The 10,901-nt window shown below is 33.6% G+C and overlaps 1 protein-coding gene across 1 annotated transcript; it reads right to left on the minus strand.

Annotated features, from left to right (window-relative positions):
• Positions 1 to 1,662: 1,662 nt before the first annotated feature.
• Positions 1,663 to 4,951, minus strand: Atg3 (Autophagy-related protein 3). The gene is made up of 9 exons (XM_090170049.1): positions 4,806 to 4,951; positions 4,691 to 4,732; positions 4,511 to 4,631; positions 4,334 to 4,441; positions 4,211 to 4,263; positions 4,043 to 4,153; positions 3,826 to 3,981; positions 3,636 to 3,763; positions 1,663 to 2,085 (listed from the first exon to the last, which is right to left on the minus strand). Exons 1-9 carry the CDS (start codon positions 4,875 to 4,877, stop codon positions 1,935 to 1,937), a joined length of 942 nt encoding a protein of 313 aa, XP_090026175.1. The 5' UTR covers positions 4,878 to 4,951; the 3' UTR covers positions 1,663 to 1,934.
• Positions 4,952 to 10,901: the final 5,950 nt, after the last annotated feature.

The raw sequence follows: 10,901 nt of genomic DNA on the forward strand, positions 1-10,901 counted from the left end.
GTCGAACCTCCAGGGCGGTAACCAACGTATCATATGAATCGGGTAAGCTACACAATAGCATGCAGGCGACGTAGCTATCCTTTACATTTTCTCCAATTCCTCGAAGACGTTCCACAATTTCGAGCATAGTAGAGATATGTTGTTGCATTGTTTGTCCGTTCTTCAACCTCATTGAATGAAGTCGTCTGAGAAGAAATAGCTTGCTCGTCATGTTTGCTTGTTCATGAAGTGTCTGCAAAGTAAGCCACATATCTCTCGCCGTTGTTTTGTTGACAATGTGAACGAGCTGGTCGTCTTCTACTGCTAGCGCAATTGCTGCTTGAGCTTGGCGATCTCTTTTATCCCAATCCGTTGGAACATTGGTAGCCGGTTTGACGGTGTCCACTACCTCCCAAAGGTTGTCTCGGGAGAGGAGCATCTTGATCTTGAATTTCCAGAGTTGATAATTAATGCTGTTGAGCTTGCTAACCAGTAGCCGCGGTTCTCCGTTTGAAGCCATTGAATGACAATGCGTCTTGAAGACTGGAGTGGCGCTAACCTAATAACTGAGCTAAGCCTAACAGCATAAAACACTTAGTCAAGTACTGAGCCCATAACCTGTTGGAGAAATAATAATACCAAAGCTGACTACTCAAGACAAGGATTTATTAGCAACTGAACCATCAAACGATTAAAAGATTTGGTTTATATATACAAAAATGTTGTAGATAAAAAATAAACGAAACCAATAGTACAGAGGTCAACGTCGCTCCGTTTTTTTCCCTTTTTTCTCTTATCAAGCCAACAAAATCCAGGACATGACTCTATGCGAAAAACCCGTCCAATAGCGCTAACTCCCGACCACTATTGCCCCCTATTGGGAAAAACGTGCGATCGCGGACCTACGTCATTTTGGGGGCATATTTTTTAGGGGCAGTTTTCAAAAATAATACACGTGGTCGTCGTAGTAAATATCCCGGAATATTTATTCACAGTTATCATATATAGTGTGGTTATAAATGTAAGTACCTATTTTTATACGTACTAAGTTCATAATTAGTATAATATATATAATTATATAATACTTTCCTAGAATAGTTAAAATTAATCTAAAACTGAGAGGCCAATATGGCAGGATTTTTGAATAACAACCGCCACTTATTTCCGAATTCCGACTTAGTTAACACTATATGGCGTTCGGGAAACCGGAAATTTCTGCTTAATTTTGCTCCCAATTTTTTTTTATTTGCTCCTTTTCCCCGCCTACTAAAATGGCCGCCTGTTACTTTTGGTGGACGACTGATTTAGTACGTGTGAAGGTACCAGAGTCATGTCCTGGATTTATCATTATTTGGCCCATGATTAATGTAATCTAGGAACAACAAACACAGCACCCCACACCAGGAGTACGCAACTCGTCAAACGTCGTGCATTTCCTTGTGTACATTTTTCATTGGTTAGACGATTTAGCGGCTGCTGCCGTCGGAAGGCGAAAATTCGGAAATTGTCTTCCCCCCCGCCCGTAAAACGTTCAGCGTGAAGGCTCGTCAAATTAAATTTGTACAGATCCCTGCATTAGCGTGTTTTAAGGCTAGCTGCGTTCTCCTTGTGTTTTTTGCTCCTAGGTGTAATGAACAATAGAATGTTTCAAAATATTAATAAATTGTTTATTTTCAACTTGTCTATACATTCAAAATAGCTTTATTAAGCTCATAGCGCTTCCGAACAATTACCATAATTGCACGAATTATTTTTACACATAATTTAATGTTTCTTTTCATCTAAAAAATTTACAGTATTTAATTTAAGTTTACTAGCATACTCGCATTGTTTCTACAAAAAATTACATTTTATTAAGGTAAAAAACAGAAATTTGCAATATTTCTAGAAAGTTTATTTATAATTGGAAAATAATGTGCTTTCAATGTTTTAGGACTGGATTATTTCGATTTCTTTCACATTGTGAAATTTCTAGTATAATCGTATTCGATAGTTGGAATAACGGCTTGAACAAATTTAAGGAAAATGATGAGGTACATATGAAAGCCCAGCTCTCCACCACCTTCCGTTACAGTTTGAATTATTTTCTTCATAACTTCTGCATGTCTGCAATACAAAAAAAGGAATTATAAACACTTATGCAGGGCTTAAAATAGTAGGCAGTTCTAAAAATCGGATTTGGGCAGTGCTATTTATCAGGAATTTATCGCAAAAAAAATATTAAAGTATATATCGAAAAATGCAACATTTTTCTGTACTAATGGCGTTTTCCATTGGAGTCCTCTGAGCGCTCCTGGAGCGCTCCTAAATATAAAACGTGTTCCATTGGGACAAAAAGGGCAACTCCAAAAAGGAGGCACGTCTTCCATTGGCACTGTTGCTCCCTCGCGGATTGATCCGAGCTGCCCCAACTCGAGGGACGGGGCAACCGAAAAAGAGCAATTTTTAAGCAAAGTGACTCCAAGAAAAATTCGTATTCCATTGGGAGGGCTGGAAGTCTAGTCCTCCGAGCACCTAGCGGAGTTCTCCGTGGTAGAGCGATGACGTAGAAGGCAAATCCGGATCACGCTCGGAGCAGTACCAATGGAAAACGCCATTAGTCACTTATTTATAGCCCTTTTCTCTCAAAATGTTCATAAAATATTCGTCTGCTACAAATTCTGAATTCCGCGCTTTTATAGCTCATTTGAAATTATGTTTTGGAGGCTATGCTAAGTTTCAATGACAGGTGAAAACCATTAACCTGACCATACCACAAGTTAATAGATTACTCTTATTTTGATCTTAAGCAAATAGATTTAAATTGCAATTTAAATAAAGTTAAATTTTTAATAAAATAATCGATTTAAATCACTAATGAATTTGTTAATGTATATGAACGTAAGTTTCCAAGTAATGCCAATTTGAAGTAAACTCAAAATTTAATATTGAATTATTAAATTTAATAATGAAATTTTTTTTAACTTTAGTGTGTGTTACCACTTGCACCAATAATTTATAAATTTGTGGAGAAAAACAGGCATTAAAAAACAAAATCCAAAAATTCAATTTGAAATAAAATAAAAATTAGCAATCCCCATTGACGAAAAATTTTTAAAACTATAAATTTTTCTGTTTTAAATTTTTTAATTTTTTCTAAATCCCTTCTTCACAGCGACCAAACTCCAATAGTGACTTTGTTAACTTCAGTACTTAACATCTGGGAATGTAATCACCTCCAATTACTTATTTAAGATTTTAGGCAGAAGTTTAGCGAAATTGCAAAATGCTTACTTTGTTAACAATTAATTCTTGAATCAGAACCTAAATTTGGATATAAAATCGCTTTGTCTCTACTGGTAAATTTATTTTTTTCAATTCGCGATCAAAATGCATTTTGCAATGAAGTTACGGATTTTCTAATCCTTTAACCAATTAGTGTTGTCACCATCACGTTATTATCATAACATAGGCAATGGTGTTAGTAAAAAAGGCAAAAAAATTAAGGTTGTTATCCTCTTACCAATTAGAGTTAGGATTTCCTATGTTATGATTAATTATAACACAGGCAATGGTGTTAGTAAAAAGGCCAAAAAATTAAGGTTATTACGTTACTTATGATATCATTTAAAATAGGTCACACTAGAAGTGTTTAATTAGCGTATCTCTGTGCTAACCTGCAAGGATGTACAGATGCCATTGGTGGTCCAGGAAGATGATGATGTGCTTCCATCGTTACTGTCTTTTTGGCATGATCTTGGCTAATGTCTTCGTACATTTCCTCCATACCTAATGGTTTGCGACCCTAAATTAAAATTAATTAATTGATAGTTCCATCGAAACTTGGGATTTAAATTGTTAACATACTTCGTCGTAGCCAAACAGCCAAAGTCTCGGGGTTTGGTAATACTTGTCGTACGTTATGTTTAGATCATACGTTCTCGTGGCTATAATTTCACCCTCACCCGCTCCAGTGTCTTGTTGACTAACGGGTTTTGTTATTTCTTGTATATTCACAGTTGCCTGGAATTTCAATATTACTTTAAGACACGTTACAAAATTTTAACGCATAACTGAATATTACTTTATCATCGGCATCTAACATTCCCTTTTCTAAAAATTGTTCCATATCTTCCGCTTCCTCGGAATCATCATCGTCGTCATCATCGTTCACTTGGGATACCCGCCCATTTGTCTAATATTATATTGATTAATATTTCAATTAATTTCATTTGGATCACTATTAATTTACTTTATCTTCTATTTTCATATCAGCTATTTCAGACACAACATTCGATTCATTATCTATAAAGTTTTATAATGATTAATCTTGTTAATAAATGAGAAATTAATAACGGTAATGTAAATATTCTACCTGTAAAATGATGAGTATCAACCCAACCACCATCACCATCATCAGCCTCTATAATTTTTTCTTGTTCTTCGGCATATTCCATCTGTTTACATCTCTTAGAACATGGTACTATTTAAGATACATGTAACATGTCAAATATTGGTAATATAATGAGCATGCGGGTGTTGTCAAAAGTACCATTTCGGGTAACGAGGAATTGTTTATCTTTAGGAAGATATGGTTTAATTTTTGTTTCATCTCCAATAGCCCATTGCCAAGTTGGACAATGATGAACCAAATGATCGCCAGCAATCACAAACTAAAAATTGAATGAAATGTAGTGGAAAGATTTTAAAAATCTTACTTTTTCCTCATTACCTCTTCTGGTGTAATCACTCCCGTTTCCTTAAATTTTGATTCCTGAAGTGAAAGCATAGTATTTTAGTCTAAGGCTTAGCGTCGTAGCGACGTTTGCGCTTTCAAAATGACTTACTTTTAAAACTGGAGTTAAATATTCGGCTACGGACAAAGCCGTACCTTTTATATTACTAACTAAACTTTGCATTTTTATATAAAATAATTTTTATCTTAATTATTAAACTTCCAAAATTACCAAAAAAAAAAGGAAGAGATTTTTACGAACACGCCTCTAAAGAAGGAAAACAATTGTATTTGGTGCTGCTATCTGGTAGTTAGTAAATTAAATTTAATTGTTACTGTATTTTAATCATAGGTTCAGTTCCTTATTATTATATATTATATCCTATTTAAATTTCATCATTTCTTTTTAAAATTTATCTATTAAAAAAATTTATTTAAAAGCAAAAATAGATGTCGCTACGTGTTCAAGAACCAAAATTTCAAATAACCTAGTAGTATTCACAGAAGATACTAGATGGCAGCATCTTATCCATAGGGTAACAGCAAAGAATATAAAGCCCCAGGAATGGAAGGTGTAGCTCCGTCTAGTGGAGCATTTGCGCCTCTCGTTTTTAAAGATTTTCCGGGTTACGTTAACCGTTTCCGGTTACTCTGATTTGCTCTGCCGGAAGTTTCTAACATAACCAAAACACGCGGCTGTAATATCAATCCTTCCATTCCTGGGGCTTTATATTCTTTGGTAACAGGCTTGGGTACTAATGCGAAAAATCACTTAACATCAATTTTATGATCAAGGTTCGACAGCAATGTCTAAAACAGTTTTTATCGCAAAATGCTCGTGATTCGTGAACATTTGATATGGGCTTCGAGCTTTGGAAATATAACGCCATCTGCTTTAAGATCCGTCAACTAAATATGTGAAGAAATAGCATACGACTTTTGAATTTCAATTTTCTTCGGTTGAAACTTTACTTTAAGTTTCAGCTGTTGTGCAGAGATAATTTTGAACAAGCAGACAGCTTCCATATATTTCATTTAAAACTCGGTCAGAAGGTGGCGATACTTGTTACCAAAATTTTTACTACGCACGAAGCCTATAGCACGTGCCTTCAGTGTGGCATATTTTTTCAAACATTTAAATCAATATTAAATTGTTTAATATTCAAAATGCCTAGCAACAAGTTAAGGGGTCTTAGTTTTCAGTCGACGTTAAGGAATCAGAAACCCTATCCAATAAAACACTCCCACGCTGTCGTGGCTAGTAGAATGTGGCGCTATCTGTAGATTAATTTCAAAACTACAAATTAGCAAAGATCTTTTGATGTCGTTTGATAACTAAAGAAATGTCGTCTGCTAATACAATGAGTTACATTTGGTGGAATCTCTGGTGTATTTTTACCAACCAAGGCAATAGCTTAGGCTTATTGCGTAATAATTCGCGACCGAAAACTATCGCTACGCCCCCTTTGGTTCGTCTTTGAAACCTAGATAGATAGCTGTTAAAGTAGACGATATTAGTTTTTCCTCGTCGTTATTCGTAGATTTGTCTTTATAAATAATGATACTTACATTTTAGTATAATTTTTGATAAGTTTATTACAGAAAAAAACGTTTTTATGACTTTTTAATTTGTCTGTCGGAGACGCCAGATCATAGGCACTAGCTCGGAGAAGCTAGCGCCGTTACGCCACCTAGACTCGTTTCGGTCGCCAATAGTGTTATCATTTTTGGTGTATTAGGCATTTAAAAGATGTTATTATTCTTTGGGCTTATTTGAAGACTCGCATCCACTGCCAAACCTTTCTAGCATATAACTAGTGTAAGTTTGTTGGTTGGATGAATTCGTTTGGCCGTGACAATTAGGTTTTGGGTGGGAGGTTATTCCAAGTCTTCTATTAAACTTTTAGGCATCGAGGGAAAGAGGTATTCTTTATTGGAAGCGGAGGATGTGACATTGGCGTGTTCCGTTAATGATTTTAGCGCGTGCGGCCTGCGATCGCGTTTAAGAATAGAGTCATCAGGCCGCTATGTAGGCCAGTAGGCGTATTTCCATACAGCCGTAAGTCGAGCTCTATTCTTTCTGTTTATTCTGTTTTCCCGCTTTGGATCAATTCGACCTTGCAACACGTGTTTCGCGTTTCCGACCTTTTTAACCCGTTCATGTCAGATGAAATACTCATCGATTTCTCACTCCCATCGTTCAAATTCATATTTTAACCATTTTCGCCATACGTTTACTTTAATAGTTATTTAGAAATTATCCTATTAAATAAGTTAATTACCACAATTAAACACCGATTTTAACACTTATTTGAAATCCAAATTTGGTTAATTCTACAAAATGTTGCGGTTTTTTATTTTGAAGGTATTCTTTGAATATTAATTATCCTATTCAATTAGTAATAATCAATTAAATAAGATAATTTCCACAATTAAACAGTGATTTTAACACTTATTCGTGTCACTAACTCACTACCAAAATTTGAGATCCAAATTTGGTTAATTCTACAAAATGTTGCTGGTTTTTATTTTGAAGGTATTCTTTGAATATTAATTATCCTATTAAACTAGGAATAAACAATTAAATAAGTTAATTACCACAACTAAACAGCACCCGATTACTGGGAGTCAAAATCTGTTTACGCTACAAAATTTAAATTTTCAGAACTTATGTAAGGAGACCGATGGAGACATAAGGTAACGAAAATTTGGATGACCTTGAATTACATATTCAAGGTCATTAAAAAATGTTATTCTATCTTGACTAATGACGATCTTCTGGCGTTCACCCAATAAGGAAACTATAATATTATTATTATAATTTATTATTATATCAACTATTCCTAACTAAACATTTCTGAAACTTTTGTCTCCTTACTTCCGGATTATTTATTAATATTTTTATAAATTTCTCCAAGTTTAATTTCCGCATTAATAATATTAAATATCCCGTACGAATTAATTAGCTTCGTTTGATTAATATAAAAATTATTAGAAATGAAGCCGACAAACTAACTTTCTATTACATTATACTTTTAAAACATGTTTAGCATTATTAGTTGAAATTAAGATGTTTTAGAGCCATATTTTGAAATAACGTATACCTCGAATTAGTTAAAGACGAGCCCCATACTTTAGCTAATGAAGACATTGTGAGGTACAATAGGCATATTTACCTGCTTTTATACCCTAACATGTCGGCGTATTTTCGCGCTCAGAAATGAATTTTAAGATCCACCAATAGAGTAATGGCACTGTGACATCCTAATACGTCACCCATACTCTTTCCTATAGATAAAAAATTTGCGACCAAAATGGCGGCCATGGCAAAGCTACAGAGTGCTACTACTCAGGCTACTGTGATGGCGGTAAATACTAGTAAAAACGTGTTTTTCATCTAAAATTTCCATATAAGTACCTTCAGAAACGAAGCTAGAGTTAACAATACTCAATTTTATCCTAATATTCAATAATTTATCATAATTTCGCCGACAAAAACGTCAGTTTTCAATACGAAAATGTTTTAATATTAAATAGGCCTTGACAACAAGTAATATTTAGCCATTGAATTGAGAATATTAATCTACAGATCCAATCAAATCTGCTCCCCGCGAAACAAGTTTTTGAAAATTATGAATGTGCCGTCTCCTCTAAAATAACGAGAAAACGTTATCATATGACCCGTGGCGCCATCCATTATTTTTGAAAAATAAATCTTTTAGCCGGAAACGTGTCTTATTTGAACGAATCATTGAGGGATAGACGGCGCCACGGGTAGAATGATAAAGTTTTCTCGTCATTTGGGAGCAGACGGCAGTATTCTTTTTTTTTAAACTTGTTTCGCGATATACTGAAATCCGACGTTTTGATTGGACCTCTAGATTAATATTCCCAACTCAATGTATTTAGCCATCGTTACGTGGAATTTACATACAGCGCCAAAATTCGTTAGCGGCGTTACGCGCCGATAAGGTTTTGGGAAAAATAGTAATTTTTAAATATCTGAAGTGTTTATTTAAAGGAAACAAAACCTTTGGATTCTAAAGTTAAAGTAAAAAAGCCTTAAAAAGGGTGATGTTGAGGTCAGATATATAAGGAATCCCACAAGATATGCTCCGAACAATGTTCTCTTGTTGCTAGATTATAGTTTTTCGTGACATTTCGAAGGAAAATAAACTATAACTTTTTATATTGGACGACCGGCTCTTGCTGGTTTCGACCGACTACGGACCGCGTGAGAGAGAACCGAATCTTTTTCATTTCTCTGGGGTTCTCCGCGATCTGGGAATCTTTGCGGGGAGAAGGACCATCAACTTAATTGTATTTGCTGACACAGAGAAGGAACACAAAATTTTTCTTCTGTCCTTTGTGACAAATCCGGTTCAAAAGCTGCGGAAAACAAATTGTATTTTTGAAGGACTAATTGCGAGTGTAATAATAGTACTTGCTTATTCTATGTTGACGTTTAAACATTTAATTTTATTTCAATTCCATTTAAACATTTAATTTCATTTTCAATTCCATTTAAACGTTTAATTTCATTTTAATGCCATTTAAACATTCAATTTTATTTCAATTCCATTTAAACATTCTATTTTATTTCAATGCAATTTAAACATTGAATTCCATTTTAATTGACATATAAGAATTTAATTAAATTTTATTATGTAAAAATATGATCTAATTTTTATTAATAATGAATGTGATTAGTACCTAGGTATTTTTATAATTTTTAATAAAATTTAATTTTTGTTTTTCCTGGAAAAAAATATTTTTTAATTTATGAGTGGTAATATATTTATTACATTTAGATCCAAAATGCTTTAACTAGTAACGATAACAAAATAGGGTAAAGGCCGGTCTGTCATCCTGTAATCTAACCTCCTAAAATAAAATAACCAGGACCATGACCATAGCTTGTTTTAAATACTCCAAGTAGCTAATTCTGATTATTCTTACAAGGTGGCGCTTAAAGTTTTGTCTTCTTTCTCCTACACATTCTGCTAGGGATGACGTCACTACAGTTAAAGAGGTTTTTTTTCTACGGAAAAATAACACTCGTGGCGTAGTTGGCTGATGACGTGGTGGGCACAGCTGCCAGGTATAAGTGACGCTACGCGTCCCAAATGGGGAAAAAACCAAGCTTATAATATCTCCATTGAAAATTGAATTTTTAAAAAAGTCTTAAAATTTCACCCAAAATAATTATATTGTTAATAATTAACAACAGCAAATATTTTCGAACCTAATTTTTTTAGAATACTAAAAATATTTACTGCATTTTATCCACAATATAATGCTTTTCTGTCATCGTACTTCTAAACGAAGCTCAAAATGATCATGAAACCTGCCTAACTGGCAACACTTGTTACTTGTAGTGATAATGAATATATCGCAGGTGTAAGATGGGTCATCCTTGAAAAATGGGGGAGCGGGCTTAAACGTTTCCCAATAAGGGTCAACCCTTTGTATAGGGATAATAGTTCCTTATGGTCAAGATAAACCCTCCCCAAGACACTTATTTTGGTTGTACGGAATCTTTGTTCGCCTCTTCCCAGAAATGTCTGGGTTTTTCCATTGCTTTTATTTTATTTCTTTTTTCTTCTTTTAAACAACTTGTAAACCTGAGTTTGGAAAAAGAAACAGTAGATTGATTATTATTATAAATAATGTTTAAAAACTAAGTGATATTTTAGATTAAATAAAGATCTAAATTGGTTCTTATTTAATAAAAACGAATATTTATTAATTAATGAAAAATATTTTAAACAATATTTACTCTCAAATATTATTCCATAATAATTTAATTGTTAAATGATCTTATAACACATTTTATTTAAATATTTTATGAAGTAATTAACGTTATTAAATATTTCTCAAATTTCCCGGTTTATTAAATCGTAGTGTTTAAATTTAGCCTCAAAATATTCATAGTTTTAAGCCTCAAATATTCAGTTTCAAGCCTCAAAATATTCACAGTTTTTAGCCTCAAATATTCATTTTTAAACCTCAAAATATTCAGATTTAAGCCTCAAATATTCACAGTCTTAAGCCTCAAATATTCACAGTTTTAAGCCTAAATAATTCACAGTTTTAAGCCTCAAATATTCACAGTTTTAGCCCTGAAATATTCCAAATTTAAACCCCGAAATATTCATAATTTTAACTCCGAAGTATTCATAATTTGAACCATGAAATATTCATAATT

This window comes from Leiobunum rupestre, chromosome 3, assembly GCF_980474605.1.
Source record: "Leiobunum rupestre chromosome 3, qqLeiRupe1.1.hap1, whole genome shotgun sequence".
NCBI lineage: Eukaryota > Metazoa > Arthropoda > Arachnida > Opiliones > Sclerosomatidae > Leiobunum > Leiobunum rupestre.

Bases quoted from the DNA above. Each gene is read 5' to 3' on its own strand.
- Atg3 (XM_090170049.1), bottom strand. From the start codon at position 4,877: ATGCAAAGTTTAGTTAGTAATATAAAAGGTACGGCTTTGTCCGTAGCC. The intron at 4,632-4,690 runs GTAATGAGGAAA...TTCAATTTTTAG, and splicing joins GAGTGATTACACCAGAAGAG to TTTGTGATTGCTGGCGATCA. The intron at 3,764-3,825 runs GTATGTTAACAA...ATTTTAATTTAG, and splicing joins GGCTGTTTGGCTACGACGAA to GGTCGCAAACCATTAGGTAT.